Source organism: Sciurus carolinensis, chromosome 3 (assembly GCF_902686445.1).
Source record: "Sciurus carolinensis chromosome 3, mSciCar1.2, whole genome shotgun sequence".
NCBI lineage: Eukaryota > Metazoa > Chordata > Mammalia > Rodentia > Sciuridae > Sciurus > Sciurus carolinensis.
This window is the reverse complement of record NC_062215.1, coordinates 67231158-67250216: the sequence shown is the minus strand read 5'-3', so window position 1 is coordinate 67250216 and position 19059 is coordinate 67231158. Positions and strand designations below refer to the sequence as shown.

The 19059-nt window shown below is 44.4% G+C and overlaps 1 protein-coding gene across 1 annotated transcript in view; it reads left to right on the top strand.

The window, feature by feature from the left end:
• Positions 1-17443: 17443 nt before the first annotated feature.
• The window catches only part of Myo1d (myosin ID), a 309366-nt gene continuing 307750 nt past the window's right edge, over positions 17444-19059 (top strand). Inside the window, 1 exon segment of the mRNA XM_047547346.1 lies at positions 17444-17829. Coding sequence (XP_047403302.1) covers positions 17735-17829 — 95 coding nt within the window. The 5' untranslated portion in view covers positions 17444-17734.

The window sequence follows — 19059 nt, the reverse complement described above, 5'->3', positions numbered from 1 at the left end:
TTTGGGGTAAATACCTAATCATAATGCCTTAAACATTCAATAATAATGTCAGAACCATAACATGTGTTGAGATTAAAAGCTGCCACAAAAACAGCAAGCTGTTCTATTTTGGTCCTCTTTGTATTCCTGAGGGGCAGAACAGCCTCACACTAAGAGGCACCTGGTTCTTTGGCCTAGAAGTTCAGCCCAGGCTACGACAGGCGACAGGAACCTGTGATGGGGAGAAAACTGTGACTCCTTCTGGACTAAGCCGGATCCCAGTACTAGGGTCCAGCAGAAGCAGGGAGAGTAGCACCCTCTTAGAACACAGAAGACAGTCAACTCTTAGTGGGTGGTGGAGAGGAGGGCAATTTCCCAGGACAACTGTGGGCTAAAAGATGTTTCGTGTCACTTCCTGGCGTTTGAACCTGGGCAGGGCTTTTAGAACCTATGGTCAAGAAGCTGCACTTCCAGGAGTGGTCACCGGGTGTCGCCCCTGTTTCTTAGGCAAGTGCCCTCATCTGTTCACTAATGAGAAAGGAGGATGCAGAGAGAATTTTCTTTTTGGAGGCTCAGCATACAGGCCTCTGTGCCTCTCATGAGCTCCTGGATGTTCCCACTGGCTTCATGCCTGTGCCTTCCTGACTCGGATGGCGGGGTTAATCATAGAATTTCTCGCCTGCTCCTCCTTCTGTCCCAGATCTCTCTACAGCTCCCTCCTCAGTGCCATCCCACACTCGTCCTGGCCACCATCATTGCTCTGCCAATCGGACTCAAAAACATTTATAACTGATCTTCCTTTTCCACCCTCTCTTCAACTTTTTTTTTCCTTTTTGGTACTTGGGATTGAATACAGCAGCACTTAACTGCTGAACTACTGCTCCAGTCCCTTTATTTATTTATTTGTTTGTTTGTTTATTTATTTATTTATTTATTTTTTGAAACAGTCTCACTAAGCTGCCAAAGCCAGCCTCCAACTTGAGATCCTCCTGCCTCTGCCTCTCTTCAATCTGGTTTTGACACAACAGTCTTAAAACCGAAGGCCATGATGGAAATGTTCTGTATCCTAGTCTGGGTATACATATATAAAATTTTGAAGCATGCTTAAGATCTGTACACTTTACTCAACTAAAATACAAAGCAAAACCAAAATACCTAAGTAGAATGTTAGTTTCCTAGTTAAAACTCACTAGCAGTTTCTCTCTGCACTCAGAGTGGAAAACCACATGCTGCTGTGGGACTTAGCCCCAGCCTTTTTCTCCAACCTCATCCCCTATTGTACTTCCTCCTTGCTTGCTAGAGCCAGCTACCCTGCCTGTCTTTCATTTAGTTTCTCCGACATGCCAAAAGCTATACTCTGGCCCTAGGGCCTTTGCTCAGGCTGCTCCCTTCCCATTCTTAGCATCATCTCCCTCGTCTCACTAATGTAGACTTGCCCAGAACCCCCCATATCTAAAGCCTGGCACCCACTTATTCTTTCTGTTCTTAACTCATTGTATTATCATACTATTATAATTGGAACTATTACCAATCCCAGGTTCTTGGAACCAGAGTTGTAGAAACCAACATTGGACCCAGAAAGAATTTATGGATGGAGTTGGGGAATATCATGCTAAGCGAAATAAGCCAAACCCAGAAAACCGAAGGCCGATGTTTTCTGTGGTATGCAGAAGTTAATTCACAATAAGGGGGTGGGGGCAAGGGAAGAATAGAACTCCTTTATATTAGGTAGAGGGAGTGAAGGGAGAGGAAGGGGTCTGGGGAAAGAAAGGGTAGTAGAGTGAAGCAGACATTATTACCTCATGTACATGCATGACTGCATGACTGATGTGATCCTGCAATATGTACAATCAGAAAAATGAGAGATTACACTCTATGTATGATCTATCAAAATGTATAAATGCATTCTGTCATGTACAACTAATTAGAAAAAATAAAATTTAAAATTTTTGGGCTGGGGAGATAGCTCAGTCGGTAGAGTGTTTGCCTTGCAAGCAAGGCCCTGGGTTCGATCCCCAGCACCACAAAAAAAAAAAAAAAAAATTTAAATTTTAAATTTTAAAAAAAGAAAAAAGAAAAAAAAAGCTTAAAACCAAAAATAATAATAATAGTAATTTAAGCACAGGCAAGGCTTTATGAGGGGGCTTCTGGTTGAACCAGAAAGGAGACAATACTGGGGCAGGGGCAGGAATCCCAGGCTAACTCCAGCAAGGAACAAAGGGGTACAGCTTCTGTGTCACCTGTAGGCCAGCAGCACTGCGGTCTCTGGATCTCCCACACGTGGAGGTGAGACTGCATCAAGCCTGTGCTGGTCTTTATCATGTCACTTCATGTGTTGCACGTGTCATTATCATGGTGAGTCTCCACCGGGGGTGTGCTTTCACTATGCTAATAAGGTCAAGGTCGCCGTGGGTTACTTCAGTGACTACACCTGCATTTGCCCCTCACCACCTGGAATTTGCCCTAATCATCTGGGAAAGTCTCTAATATTATTTTCAAAATAGAGCAGAGCCTGCTTTGTCTGGCATTTCTGCTGGCCACAGGGTCTCAGAAGGCTGATCTGACTTTTCCAACCCTCCCTCTCCTGCTGTGTTATTTCACTCAATAGCCTTGAAGACTGGTTCTCTTTTAACTCCTAATTTTCTGGTAGGGCTGTTAACTCCACAAGACGGAGAGCTAGCGTGTCTGTCTTATTCCCCTGAAAGGTGTTTGTCCCTTCAAGCTAAGGGGTCCTGGTTTTCATGGGAGTCCCTGTTTCAGAACTAGCTCATAAATTGAACAGACACTTTCATATACATACTGTTATGTGTAAGTGCTGCATAGATAGTCCATGCTATGAGTCATAAAATTCAAAGAGCAAAAAGATCCCTTTCACTCTCTTTTTGAATTCCTATAAATCATGGTAGAGATGCTTAAGAATTTATCCTTCCCTATAGGAGTCTAAACAATGTCTCTCTAAACATCAACAATCTAGCCCGACCTGGTGGCACACACTTGCAATCCCAGGGACTCAGGAGGCTGAGGCAGGAGGGTCGCAAGTTCAAAGCCAGCAACTTAGCAAGGCCCTGTCTCAAAATAAAAGCTAAAAAGGGCTGAGGATGTGACTCAGTGGCAAAGCACCCCTGGGTTTTAATTCCTGATACCAAAATAAATAAACATACACAAGCAATCTCTCCACAGAAGTGGGGGGGGGGGCGGAGAACACTGTGGCCAAAGAAAAAGTTTGGGGGATCTGGGCAGGTATATGGAGAAAGTCAGAGCTGACAGCAATCCTCACTATTCTACACCATAAGCCTGGGCAATGCTGTCCCCTTGCCAGCCACCCCCTCCCTAGACTCACACGCCTCCAAGCTCTCCCCTCCCCCACCCCAGCGACCTCAGTGGACTCCAGTGCAGCAGTCAACACCCAAGACTGGAGTGGGAGAGATGGTGGGGACATGGTGTGACAGGTTGAATTGTGTCCTCCATAAAGACAATAGGTCAGCTCAAAACAGAAGACAGGCACGCGTGGGAGGTTAATCAGCCTCGAACCAGGGAAGCACACATGCCCACAAAGCACAAACAAGCATGTTGTATTTTTTTCCACACTTTAAGCTGAAGACTAGTAACACAGGCCCCAGAGACTAGGTGTGCCACCCCGAAACTCCTGATGCTGCAGGTGCTTCTCGGGCACCCGGTCCTCTATATATCCAATTTTTTTGACAAGTCACTTCAACAACAGGACCATTCAGAGCAACTTCATTTATTCAAAAGCTCTTCTGAGAGGATCTCCATTTGCTCCAAGGATCACTCTGTGGGGGACAGCTCTTCTGTGGTCGTAGAGAGGCAGTCTGAAAGCCTCTAGGCTAACTCCTTCCAGTTGCCAATCATCCACAGAGCCTGGTGCATCCAAGACCCAGCAGCACTCACTGAAGCCCAGTGTGGTCTGAGAGAGAAATGACACAGGGGTGAGACGGGGAAGTGAAGAATCCCCATGGTGAACAATTCATGGTCTAACCCAGCACCCAGCACCCAGCACTCATGGTCTAACTCAGCACCCAGTACTCATGGTCTAACCCAGGACCCAGCACTCATGGTCTAACTCAGCACCTTGTACTCATGGTCTAACCCAGCACCCAGTACTCATGGTCCAACCCAGCACCCAGTACTCATGACTGCTGTGGATGCATGCACATGTAAAACAACACAAACCACCCAAAGAGACAATGATGGGGATGTGATAAAAGAAACTAGGCCTATCAAAAGTCTCTTGGGGAAAGGAAGCAGGAGGGAGGAGAATATGGAGCTGCTAAGAAAGATAACCCTCATTTGGATAATGCAGATCGACTCCAGTCACTTCAACTTTTGTGCCTCAGCTTTTCCTAAGAGAAGCAATTAACCTCCAATGGCCTTCAAAGATACAAAATACTGTTTTAGTTTAAAATGTGTTTTCACACTTTTTATTTCTCATTAGTGAGCATTTTAATTTAACATTTCTCAATTGCCAGCTTCCCTTCCTTCCTATCACTTCCTTCTGCCAGTTTGGTCTCTGGCCAAGCTGGTTGCTCTTCTCCCACTGTGTCCCTGTGTTTTCCAACATCTGGGCCTCTGTTATTGGTGCCATTGTCTTTGCAGTGCTGGGGATTGAACTCAGGGCCTTGCTCTACCGCTGAGCTACAACCCCAGCCCCTGCTGTCACCTCCTGCCATGCCAGTGCCCATTTTCACTTTTTGGATCCTGTCCCTCCTTTAGGTCTCCTTTTCTCACCTCCTCCCACTAACCTGCAGCCCACTAGACTTTATTGAGTCCCTCCTCCCACTGAGGGCCTTGACGCTCTGTACTTTGGGCCTCTATCACAGCCGCCCTGGGTAACTAGTATTTTTGTCTAAAGTTAGAGAGACAGCTAAAGTACCAAAGAGAACCCGGTCTGACTCTCACCCACTCAGGCCTCCAATCCCATCTCTGACCGGACATGAGACATCACCAGGTGAGTCATATTCTCAGCCTGACCTCAGTTTCTTTTTTTGTGAAAGACTTGAAGAGGGATTCAAAGTGTGTCTCCTGGCACTCATAATTTAGAAACCTTCCCTCACTGCTGCTTCATGCTGCAGGATTACGCGCTTCCTTACGATAGAGACTGCATGGCTCATTGGAGCTCCCGCGGCAGGCCTGGCTTGCACATGGACACTCAATACATTTTACCCAACCAATATCTTGTTTTCTCCTGGCAGCGCCCTGAGACTCCAGGCACAGACCCAAGTTATTGGAGGTGTGAGGAAGCAGAAGGGCCTTCCAGGCCCACACAGTTAAAGATGGGCCAAAGAAAGACTAATTATTAGGAGGGAATATCTAAGAAACACCCAGAGGAATGGTCAAGGCAAATTCTTCCACAGTTTCAGACTAATGCAGGCTCACCAGCAGTGGTCCTCAACTGGAGGCAACTGTGCCCTCCAGGAGATGTGTAGCAATGTCTGTAGACTTCCTTGCTGGGAGGGAAGATGCTATTGGCATCTATTGGGTAGAGGCCATAGATGCTGCTTAATACCCCAGATGCACAGAACCATCTCCTATAACAAAGAGTCACCAGTGCTGTGGCAGAAAGATCCCCCTGTGTGCATCACACACCTTCCTCCTTCTCCCATCCTGCCTTAATCCTTCTCCCTTCTTCTCCCAGGCCAGCAACACATTCCAGGTGATACTACTGGAATACAGCACAAGGACACACATGAGCACTCAACAGCACTTCCTTGTCTTGAAGAAGTACAATTCAAAAGCCAGTCCTAGCTCATCTTTCATAGACCCTCCTTCCATCTTTTGAAAGCTTCCCCATTGTTTCCTACAATGTGTGTGTGCCGTGGAGTGAGTGGGTAAGAGGAAGGAATAAGGATGCCTAACCACCCGAGCAGCATTCGAGACACAAAGCATCATTCGATGAAAACAGATACATGCAACTCTTCACGATGACAGCACCACAGAGCATCCCCTCTCCTCCAGGAGAAAGGGAGGGCACTTCAGAATCCACTTACAGATTGCCTGTTGACAGATGCAAGAGAGAGGCACTAAGAGCTCAGGTGTTCAGAGCTGCTGCCAACAGGAGGAAAGCCAAGTGGGAGAAGACAGCAGCCGTTAGCGGATCCAGTTCACAGAGGCTGTTTGCACGTAACTTTTCAGGAACACAATGTGTGAAGAAGGACTCCCATATCAGAGTAAGTGGAAGTCAGGAACACACCCAAGGCCACTAACATGATACCTCTCTCTGCCGTTCTGAGCTTCCACAGAGAGAGCCCAATTCATTTACTTTGGAATTTTTTCCCACCCATGGAACTTAAATAGGCATCCCTCTTCCTTCTCCTGTTTTTCTGCTGCCTCTTCTTCCCAGTGTCTGAGCTGACTCACCCATGCTTCTTTTGGTCTGGAATATAGACCTCAGTCTTCTCGGGGAGTTTTAGGTCACTGAAGCAAATGAAGTACAAGTTGAAGGCTCAATCCTTATACCACCTGCTCAGGGCATGGATGGCAGCCAGTATACTAAGAGGTTTTACAGGAAAGGCTGGAAAGCACTGTCCTAATAGCGGTTATGATTGAACTTGAAGGAGATGAAGCCTCTCGGAATCCTGAAGCCATCCTAGGCTCATGCAGCATTCCTGAAAGAAGCAGGAAGCAGAAAACTCAAAATTTTAAGCTTTCTTTCTACTCTGCCCTATGTGAAAGAGAAAGAGGCCACTTGGATGAAACGGCCATCAGTCAACCAGGCAACGTTCACCTCAGAAATTATACTTTTTCTGCCCCTAATCCCAGGTTTTCTATTCCAGAGGTTCTTATCCACTAAGACTTCAATTTTAAAGGACTAGGAGGGAGAACTGGAAGCTGTATTTTTCTAAAGCATTTCAGAGGGATCTAAAGACCGAGAAGACTGGGATTTGTTGAGCCATAAAACCTTCCTCTACAGGATTTGGGGTTGCGGGGAAGCCATTCACGGAAATTATGCTTATGCTCTGTACATTTATATTTACCTTGAGAGAGAAATGCATCTCCTGAGAGGCAAGCACACACCTGGTTATGCAATAGCAATTAGGAACTCAGGTGACAATGCATGAATGGGAAGCCAGGAAGTCAATGTACCTTCACAACTGAACTTTGAGAAATTGTAGATAGAGAGGGCATGAACTCCCAGTAATTAGTATGTTGGCTCAGCTACAAGGAAGTGACCAGTCTGATATGAACCAAGAGATAAGAGGACACCAGAGAAAGAGGGTGTCAAAAGAAGAGAGGAATAAGACTAGAAAAGGCATTCTCTCCTCTACCACTGGTTATAAGCAGCATCAAAGTCACCGTGGAAGGAAACAGTGGACAATAATTGTTATGGTTTGGGTATAAGGTGCCCTCCCACACAAATCTATTGTTAAATGCAGGAATATTCAGAGGTAAAATTATTGATTATGGGAGCTGTGACCTAATCAGTCCATCCTGTTCAAATGAACTGACTGGGTGGTAACTGTAGGTAGGTGGGGTGTGGCTGGAGGAGGTGGGTCACTGGGGGCATGCCCTGGCAGGTGCATCAGCCCTGCAGTCCCTTTTTCCTTGTCGCTCTGCTTCCTGACCCCATCATGAGCTGAGCAACTTCCCTCTACTGGGCCCTTCCCCCATGATGTGCTGCCTCACCTTGGGTCCAGAGCCACGGAGTTGGCCATGTATGGACTAACCTCTGAAACCATGAGCCTCAAATGAACTTTCCCTCCTCTAAGTTGTTCTTGTTGGGTATTTTGGCTACAGCAATGAAAAAGCTGACTAAAACAACAGTAGTCCTGGGATAACTATGTCCCAGGCTCCATACTTAGTGCTTATATTTAATTATCAGAGCAACCCTTGGAAGTAAAATATGAGTATTACTCTCATTCTACGGAGGAGAAAACCAGGGCTCAGGGTGCTCAAGTGACTTGCCCAGGGTCACATACAACCTATAAATGGCAGAGATGACCCCCCAAAACCTTTGCTTCTAACCCCTTTGCTCTATTAATGCCTCCAAAATCTGAACACCAGAACCCAGCGATCCTAGTACGATCCACCCTCCAGAACCACAGGTTCCACATTCATGGATTCAATCATTCACAATCAAAGAAATGGGTTCTGTGCTGAAAATGTAGACTTCTTTCCTTGTCATTGTTTCCTAATCAACACAATGTAATAATTATTTACAGCTCATTTATATTATATCAGGTAGTGTTTAATCTAGAGATGACGAAGTACAGGAGGATTTCTGGGTTACTTGCAAGTACTGTGTCATTTTATATAAGGGACTGGGGCATCCATAGATTCAGTATCCACATCAATTTCCCCCAAATAGCAAGGGACGGTTGTAGTTACATGCATGTTCTCTATATAGTTGTTACCTGCACTTATTCATTGATGGAGAACTTCAAATGTAACTTATTCACGGAGCAGGTTCAATTGTCTCTTAACAATGTCACAATGTCTTCTGAATTATTCCTTCGATACTCTTTGCCAAGTTCTGAATTAAATGAAATTTTTTTTTAAAAAAAACTGTAGAGCACCTGAATAAACAAAAACTAAACTGAATGCTTCTGTGAATGGGAAAAGTGTTTCTATTCCCTATTGATGGTCAAAGTCACGTCCCCACTCACCACCCCAACCCTCACGTTTAAGTCACAGCCTCATCTCTTATTCTTTCTCTCTTTTAACATGCTATATATACACAATGCAAATGTTATATGATTAAGTGAATCTGAAGTTCTAATGCAAAGAAGGCATCCTTTAGATTCCATGGGATGACACTCGTCACATAAAATGGGGAACTGGGATAGGTCAGACCAGGAAGGAACTGATCCAGGTCTATATGACAAGAGGACACCCAGAGAACACTTGGGGAGGGAAGATGAACAGATGTGTGATGTTGCAGTGAGAGTAAAGCACAGAGGGCCGGGCCAGATGGCATGCACTCATTCAAAAATATTCAGCAAATTTTGATTCCTTACTAAATGCAAGGCCCATAGCTCTGCATGGAAATGGTAATAAATCATCAGTAGGAACGATGAAACTCACACAGAGGAAAATCACAGGGTGATCAGAAGACTCATAGACATCAATTAAAAATCTCAGCCAGCTATGAAGGACATGTGCTAAACAGTTATCTTCTAATAATTTCTACTCTAAAGATAAAGAAAGCAATTACACTAATAGCAATGCTAGCTTACATTAATGAGTGCTTACTAACCTGCCTTGAATTATATAGAGCACTTTATAGAACATCATTTCGTGGTTCTAACAGAGATAGGTTTTATCATCTGCCAATTATATAGATAAACAATTTTCCCAAGATTGTACAACTAGTAAGATGCAGAGACAGGACCTGAACTCCAGTGTATCTGACACCAAAATTCCCAGCAAAATTTCTCCAAGTTAGACTTCTGATCACCTGCAGCTGAATCTCTTAAATTTTTTATTAAAATTCGGATCTCTAAACCCCTTCCTACGCCTCTGGTGTAGGTACTTAATGCTTGGGTACCACTGTCTCACTACTGCCTCCTGAGGATGGGAAGGATGCTACTCTGAACTGAATCCTATTCAGTCCAGAAGAGCTGATGAAAGACTGAGAAAGGATGGGAACATCAAGAAAAAGTGACACTGTTAGGAGACAAGCAGAGTCAGACTGTCATTGAGAAGGTGACCTCAAAAAGATCAGTGAAGACAGAGCTAGGATACTCTGGATCGGAACTCTAAAAGGGAGGTCAACTTAAGAAAAGTAGGAGGTTCCTCTTTATCTGGCCTGGACCTTGGCTCCCCAACTCGATTATAGTTCACTACAATCTGCTCTTATCTAGGTGGAATGTCAGACTCAAAGGACAAACCAAGCTCATAAATAGGGATCAATGAGTAACAAGATCAGAAGATGGGGCAGCTGAGAGCTGTTTGGCACAGGGACATGGAGTGAGTCTGGCCAGTGGTTCAGGATTAAGACTGAGTGAAAGGGTAGTTTGGGGCCTGTTTTCATGGAGACATCTGCTGGGTATAGGGGAAGCTTGAGTCAAATGGCCCAGATAGGTCCACATGTGATAGCACACTGTAAGAAGGAATTCAGGCACTGGGTGGGATATTGGATTACATGACCTTTGAAGTCTCCTAGGTCTTGTTGATTTCACTTTTAAATAATTGAAACTTTTCCCTTGTATCATTTCTTTAGGGTTCAGGTTGTCAGAATTGGGACACAAGTATGGTTTGTATTATTTCTACCTATAAATAACCTGAAGAATGAATCCAGTTGACTGGAAAGAGTCAATGGGTCACACTGTGTATTTTAATTTTCTCTCATCTTATGATCTTAACTCTGGGATATGGGTACTGCTGCAGCTCACTAGTTGAGAAACCAAGACATTCTGGGTCAATGGCAGGAGGAAAGGGGTTGGGGGGAGCAGATTAAATAAATCACTTTAAATATGATGTTACATTCTTTCTGGAATTTTCATTCTATATGTACTCACTCTGGTGACACAGAAAAATAAACTCAGACTCAGTTTCTCCTACTATACACTACACACGGATCATTTCTGATACCAGATGTGTAGGGGGTCTCTTCCACACACCAAGGAAGCAACTCTACAGTGGAGGCAAGTTGGGTGTCCCATAATTCAATTCTGACCCTGTCTATCTGGAGACAGCACCAGATCCCAGAGGTTTCACTCAACAGGACTGTCCCCATTTCACAGGCCCATTGCAAGACCCAGATTGTTTTACTTGTGCTTCTGACTGACTGCTACACATCAGTGCCCACAATCCCCTCCTTGAATTCAGTAATTGCTTATAGAACTCAGGGAAACACTTAAATTGACCACTTTATTATAAAGGCATTACAAAGGATACAGATGAAGACACACAGGGCAAGGTTTGTGCCCTCTCTGTGTACTACCCTCCAGGAACTGCCACATGTTCAGCTCTCTGGAAGATCTCTGAACCCCATCTATTTGGGATTTTATGAAGATTTTATTGCATAGACACAATCGAAGCATGGAAAACCATGTAGAAATATGATTGGATGAGAAGGGTATGATCTAACCCTAATAGACTGAGAAGAGAAGCCCAGCAAGACCTGTCTGTTCACATCCTTCTTGACCTCTCTGTATGGGACAAGACCCCTTCTGAAATGGGGGTCTTAGGATCTACTATTAGACAAAGTACACCAGATAATTTCTTTGTGACCAACTCCAACATAGAAAGGCAAGGGGAAGATTAGAGTTTCTAGAACTTGCTTTGGGGAAGAGAAATTCTAGTTTCTGTGATCTGCCTTGTGGAGGGAGTCATGAACCAGAAACCATGGACAAAAAACATTATGTCACAATAGCCAAATACTAAATACTTGTTATTTTGTCAGGTAGAAGGAAGAAAGAAGTTGGAATGGTTTTCTTCCAATTTCAAACATAGTTCTCCTCTAACCTGTACTCTGAGCTTTTAGGAGAAAAGAAGGATGGTAAAAGGAAGACATCAGTCCCCCAGTTATGAATGGAGTAGCAACAGAGGCCCCAGGGTTACCCAGAGAGGACCTAGGGTATTGCTTATTCTTGTTTCTTTTTACCTTACCTCCTATATTTTGTGTCAAAGAGCAATCCTGCAACTGAATTTCATGTTGGGTAGTACGAACGATTCATTATCTAAATCAGAACATTTAAGTCTGATTTCAGCTTTAAGTCTTGAGTACAGAATCTCAAGTGCCAGATCTATGAATCAAAATGTGCATTTTGACAAGATTTCTAATTGATTCTTAGCTACTTTAAAGCTTGAAAAAAACCTGCCTTAAAACAATATCCATCTATAAATCGTTTGTAAGTTGGCTTTTTGTTTTTCCTCTCATGGGTTCCTATCACACTCTCAATTTTTCTAGCTCTAGGACTATGTCCATTGACCAGAATAGTTTGAGATTTAGTGATGCCTGGCTTGGGGCATAGAGAAAGGCCACGTGGCCCTTAAAATATAATATCTTTATGCAAATCCATTTACTGATTAATGAGCATGCTAATTAATTCACCTACTTGATTCAAGAAATGCCTATTGAGCACCAGGCAGAGCTTAAGGAACATGGCTCCTGTACCAGAACATTTTAGGGACAGACCTGGACAGCCAACTCCAATCCAGTGTGACAAGTACTTCTGTAGATAGAAAAGAGGATGCATTCTGCTGGAATTGTGACAGTGAGAACCTCTCACAAGCAGGAACCATTCTGGAGGCAGTTCCAAAATGCCTGCCTCCCCCGTCTGACACTGTTTTTCCTGTGGTATTTTATGTGTGGTTCCTCTCCCCACACAGAGGGATGAGTTGCTGGGACAGTCCCTGTCTGGTGACTCACAGGATACTGATGGTGATGATTTGCTTACATTCTTCTCCATTCCCCAGTGATCACTACTTGTGGGGTAATCTTTCCCTCAGCCTGGGGTTTCTTAACTTGGGGTCCATAAAGGGTTCACTTCTAGAAATGGGAAAGAGGAGGCAGTCTATGTGCAGCTGTTTGGGGGTATATATGCTTAATATATTTATCTCAGGAGAGAAAGGTCATCCATTTTTAACAAATGATGAAACCCAGAAATTGAGAGCATTTTGTTACTGTCCACCTGCTACCCAGAGAGCTTTGTGATAGCAGCTCCTTGTCTCTTCCTCCTCTATCTCCCAACTTCCTCTAGTCTGATTGGTTGAAAGGAACCCTTGGGTATCCCAGTTGTTACAAAGAATCAAGGAAAGACCCTGACCCAACTCAAAACTCTCACAGGTAAGCATCGTTGGACCACAGATGTAGTGGGGAAGAGCAATCCCTACAACTTAGCACCAAATCTTAGCAATTGACCCACTGGCCTTCTGTCTTTAATAGCCCAAAGTGAGATGATGAATTTTTGAAGTCACTTTCTGGGCCTTCTGACTGGCAAAAAGCAGTGACCCCAGCCATGAAAATTCTCTTTCCCGGATGAGATGTCCATAAAGTGTCAGGTGGGAGTCTGGGGAAAGAGAAGGCAAAATTCATTAATGGCCTCAGAGATGGTCTGTTTTCACTTTAAAATTCTAGGTTTCAGAAAGCACAGAGAGTAGATATGCTACCTTTGATGTGTCATTTTTAGTTGAAATCCAGCAGTATAAAGAAGAGGAAGTATGCTTTGAATTCTTCCTAAGACATTCTTCCCAAATCATTCCTATATGGCTGCGTGTACATTATGAAGTTACTTTGCAATGCAAATCTGCCCTACTCTCCTGCACTATCATAATTTGAGTTTATAAAAGAAATTTATAAATTGCCCTAGGAATATGTTATGTGACCATATTTTTTCTAACCTTCCTGCTTCTGTCTTGCTAGATTCATGCTGAAAGAATTGACTTCCTTGGATACAGGGTCCCTGGTAAAGGGGGATAAAGGAAGGATGGGGCAACCAGAAGCATGTTAGGAAAGCACAATGGGAACAAATATTTGCCATGGAACCATCAGAGTTGATTTTCATTGATCGCTCAGAGCAGACTTGCCACAGTGGCTGGCCATTACAGAAGGGTTTTCCAGAATAGCAGTTTTTGGTCAATGTGAATACAGTGCATGGGCCTGGCTCCAGGGGAGAAGTAGATGCAGACTTGAGATCTGCTTCTGGGACAGGAGATGAAAATGAGGTAAACACTGTATACCATGAAAAATTTTCATGCAGAAAATCTACCAAGGGGATGGATTTATAAACCCACTTCGCATGATCTACCTATAGATTCACAGAATTTATCAAGTAAGAGTGTATGAAGAGTTTAACACATACCCTGGGTAGGGTGCTCAGCACCAGCATCACACCCCCAAACAAAACAACCATAGCTTCCAGTCCTCAAGACCCTTAAAAACTAGTAGGAGAGATGGACAGTAGGCTCAAGGGACCCAGTGCTAAGGGGCAGCACTTTCAGGATACTGGGTGGGTGTGGGGAAGCATAAAGGAGGGATAGCCAACTCTGACTCAGGAGACCAGAGAAGCCTTTCTGGAGGAAGTGATACTGATGTTGACATCTGAAGGTTGAACAGCAGTTAGCTGGGCCACGGAGTGAGGGATGGGACAGCCAGGAAGAGAATTTCAGGCAGGATGGACCTAACAGGATGGACCCTCTCTGGGAGATATGGATGTATTGGTCAACTAAGGCACACACTTAACTATTCAGTGGAATTTCCTGTCCACTGTTAATAACCTCCAAACACATCCATGCCAATCAGAGCTGGCAGATGCCCTGGTCCAGGGTTTTCCAAGTATTGGCTCCTTCTGAAAGGTCTGCAAACTCCTGATGTGATTTGATATTTTCTAAAAACATTCAGAACAGTTTTAGGTTGTTAGTTTATGTTTGATTTTATATTTCAAAATAGTTTCAAACTTACAGAAAAGTTTTAAAGGTAGTGCCCAAGTCCCCCCTCAACATTCATATATTTAATACTTTATTGATTGCTAACATTTGCTTTATGCATTTATTATCAACCTATATTTGTCCACACACCCTCTTTATTCCTCCTCCTCCTCTTACTCTTCTTATCATTGCTGTTATATTTACCAGTTTGAGGCATCATATCTTTTACTCCTAAAAACTTCATTAGGTGTCTGTTAAGAACAAGGATATTCTTTTACAGAAATCAAGCACAATGATCAAATTCAAGAAAACTAACATTGACATGACTCTACCATCTATTTCACCAATTGTCCCAATGACATCCTTGACACTTTGCTGTGCTTTAACACAAGCAGAATGGAATTGCAAAAAGAAACAGATCTCAAACTTAGTGCACTTTGGAAGTCCTTTACATGATCTAGTTCTGGATCACACATTGCCTTTAGCTATAATGTCTCTTTGGTCATCTTTTCTGGAACAATTCCTCAGCCTCTTTGTCTTTCATGCCACTGATTTATTTGAAGAGCATAGATCTATTGTTTTGTAGGTTGTCCCTTCCTGTGGGTTTGTTTTGATGTTTCTTTATGTTTAGATTCAGTTCAGGTATTTGTACCTGGGAAGTGATATTGTGATGTTTTCAGGAGATCAGACTAGGAAGCTCATATTGTCATTGTGTCTCACTATTGGTGATATAAAAGTTTACTTGATTTTTTAGTATATTTTAAATGGTAACAAAAGTTACCACATCCAAACACGCTTCTGTTCAAATTTTATCACGGAGATAAATGATGAACTGAACTGCTCCAGTTTATCTTGTTTGAATGCAGCCTCAATGTTGGTGTCTTCTGCCATCTCTGTATATATTTGAACTTTGTGTATGTCATTGTTTAATACAGTTATAGCTGTGCACTGACTTTAAAAAGCCTGAATGTAAAATTGTACAAGTAACAAATTATTGCTAAGCCATGTGAATCAGAATCTCCTTCATATTGTACGACCAAAACAACATATACAAGTAAATTGGAATTCTGACGCTGATTTAAGTCAATGGTGAGCCTCATTGGACATATTTAAGTTCATCAAAAAGACTTCTTAGTCTCAATGCCTGACTTTATACTAATTTGGGCTTAAAACATAACTTAATAAAACAACACTTTGAACATGTTGTGCATATGTTTTATATTTTGGACCCCTGTATGAGATAATGATTATAACAAAGATGTTTTTGGTCATTTCAAAATCACATCATATCCTACTATAGCTCCTACCACCAAACAATTTTTGCAACCCTCTCATCATCCGCAGGCCCTGATGTTTCTTTCCTGGTATCTGGGATTTCACCCTGCTTTTCAACAATTCTAGGGCTCAGGGAGCATACATACATTCACTTACCAATGATATTTTGGGTGTGTTCCTGGCTTGCTCCAAAGTGTACAAAGTATGATGCCTACTTCTTTTTCCTTTTTTTTTTTTTTTTTTTGAAATTCAGTTCTGTTTATTTCAAAGAATACCTATATGAAAACTTTAGGAATGCAGACATACTCTATGCAACCACTTGCTTAACTACCCAGACCCACACAATGACTTAGGCACAGGACAGCCCTACCTGGGAAGTGCCTAGCCCAGAGTTCTTGTTCCAAAAATGAGGACACTGAAATGCAGACAGGTGTCTTCTGAAGGAGAAAGCTGCTAATGGCCATCAGACTGCAATCCAGATAGCTTTGTCTGTGCCAAAGTTCCCATGGCAGAGGAGCTCCCTCGAAGGCGATCAAGTCACCAACCTCCCTCTCTTTTGGCAAGTATGGGCTGCTGGCAGCTGAAGCAGGTCTTGAGCAAGGTCCTTCATCTACTTTACTCATCTCAAATTCAGTCACAGAGTTGAAGTCCAGCCAGGTCCTTGGAGGCCTCTAGATTGCCTCATAGATTTTGCAGTAGAAGATGGTCCTCATAGAAATACAGGTCTGGAGAAGTGCAGATGCCTTTGAACAGCCTTACTTTTTTTCACTGGGAAAATGCATTCCATGTTCTAAAAAAATTTTTTTTTTTTTTTTTTTGCTGTGCTAGGGATTTAACCCAGGGCCTTGTGCCATGTTCTAAAATAATTTTATAAGCTCACCCAATGTATCTATACCTGAAGACCTCTTCCAACTCATTTCAGCCCATGAAACCAGGATGGATTTCATATTCACATATACAAAACAGTACAATAACTAATTGGTGATGCCAAGGGGGATATCACGAAGTACAGGACATGGTCCCATGTGCAAGAAGCCTACAACAATCCAGGAAAGATTTTGCACACTTTTTTTTAAACAATTTTTTTGTTTTTAATATTTTTTTAATTGTTAATGAATTTTTTAGTTTATTTATTTATATGTGGTGCTGAGTATCGAACCAGGTCCTCACACATACCAGGCAAGTGCTCTATCACTGAGCCACAACTCCAGCCCTGATGCATACTTTTATTAAAAATTTATTAAAACAAGGTAAGACTGATGACATGCTCAGATGAGTGAAAAACAGAGATCACTGGGAATGGAGACATTCTGCCACATGGCTGAACGCTGAGGTTCGAAAGTCAAACGACCTACACAAAGTTGCAGCCTCTCCACTTGCAAACTATGTGACTACTTACTTCTTTCGAACACTTAGGACAGCTCTGGGCATTTTTGGTAGCCTCAAAATGGGAGCTATTATCATCTGCGATTGAACCACCACAGGATGTAAGCACAGGAGAGAGTGTGGGCTGCGCTTCAGGGTGATAGAGTCATAATTAATAATCCTCAACAAAAAGCTCCACAAGCTACTTTTTCATTTTTATTAGCATCTAGCAAGCAAGGGCAGAAGGCAGCAACCCTAGAAACCTGATTCCACTTAAGGTGTTAGGGCTGCCTGAGATCCCAGCATCCATCTCTAGAGGGCGCTGCCGCCCAGACGCCAGGGCCAGCCCGACGCGCGCCCCCGCCCCGCGCGTGCGCGCCGCCCAGGTGAGGAGGCGGTGGCTTGGGCCCTGGCGGGGGCGGGTTCCTTAGCGGGGCGGAGCCCGAGAGGCCCGGGCGGGGCGGGGCCGGCGACACCAAGGCCAGAGGCGGGACCAGCCGCCGCCGTCTCCGTCTCTGTGTCCCGGCCCCCACAGCGCCCGGCAGCCGCCTCGGGAGGAGCGGAAACCGCCGGGTGCGCCCGCCCAGAACCTCGCCGGCCCAGAGCGCGCCGAGGAGCCGCGGGGCGGCCTCTGTCCTGTCCGGACCCCCGAGCGGTGCGCGCGCCCCCTCCGCGCAGCCCCGCCCAGACCTCGCCCGAGCTCGCAGCGAGCCCCTGACCAGGTCCCCACAACCGGATCGCGACCACCTGAACCCGCCGCGCCCACCTGCGCCCGTGCGCCGACACCATGGCGGAGCAGGAGAGCCTGGAGTTTGGCAAGGCGGACTTCGTGCTGATGGACAATGTCTCCATGCCCGAGTTCATGGCCAACCTCAGACTCAGGTGAGGGTGGAGCGCCGTGCGCTTGGCTCTCCCGAGAGGGGGCGTTCCTGCGGTGTGGCCAGATTCGGGGTATCCGGGGCGCGCCGAGCCCGAGGGATGGAGCGCGGCTGGATTGCTGTGTCCGGGGGTCCTTTGAATTCTGTGGTCACTTTTTCTCGAGAAAGGACGCCGATGGGGTGTGGCTTTGGGAGTGTAAGACGCGTGCCGGGGTCGAGGTCTGCTTTATCATGAAGGGGGTGTCATCCGTGGTAGTGGAAGGGGCAGGCTGAGCTGAAGGTGCGTTTGGGGCAGCGCACCAGCCTGCCCTACGCCAGGTAAATCATGTAGGCGGAACCGGATGACCTAATGGAAACAAAAGTAAAGGAAAATAAAAACTTTAGGGAGAGTCGTTCTGGCTCTCCACAGGGCCGTAGGAAGACTGGAGAGTTGTTTTGGAAAGAGACTGGCGTCTCCTCCCTGTTTCACACTTGCTTTTCTTTTTTTCTTTCTTCTTCTTCTTCTTCTTTTTTTTCCCCCTGGCCTGTTTCCATCATGTCATTCAGGATGCTATGGAGTGATCCCTGAGCTGTCTGTTCCGGGATGCCGGCTATTTTTTAGTTACTCGCTAAACGTAATTAAACACGTTTCCAGACATCGAAGAGACTGCTATACTTGCCAGTGCCAAGATAAACTGTCTGAATTTGACAAGGAGTTCATGGTTTCAGTTTTTTTTTCAAGGAGTTATGGATGGAGCCCTTGTGTTGCTGACATCCTTGAGAATGTAGTCACAACTGAACCCCCCAAATGGGCTCCCAAGTTGAATTTGTTATGTCTTCTACATGTGATAATTTCATTTTTGATACAGTAATTTGTGAGCAGAGGTTTAAAGCAGTTCGACTTAAAAATACAGTAAATGCAGTTTCAAAATAGCTGGGTTTGGGGGAAGGTTTCTGGAAGTTTTGTCCCATTTCTTGTAAAGTTTATAGCAGAACACCGCCTTAAGCTTATAAAGTGAAAGTCATAATCTAGTTTGGATGCTTAACTAACCCCACTTTCCTGTATTATCCCTGTCAACTCTAATTTTAGAAAAATTTTTAGAGCCGGTTTAATCTTTGAAATTGCAAACCACACGGAGCCTTCATCTGTTCTTCATAAGCTTCATTAAGTCCCAGAGGGAGAGTATGGAGCAGGAGCACAGACCCGAGTTCTGCACCTGCCCACCACAGATTGATCTTGTACTCCTCACTGGGC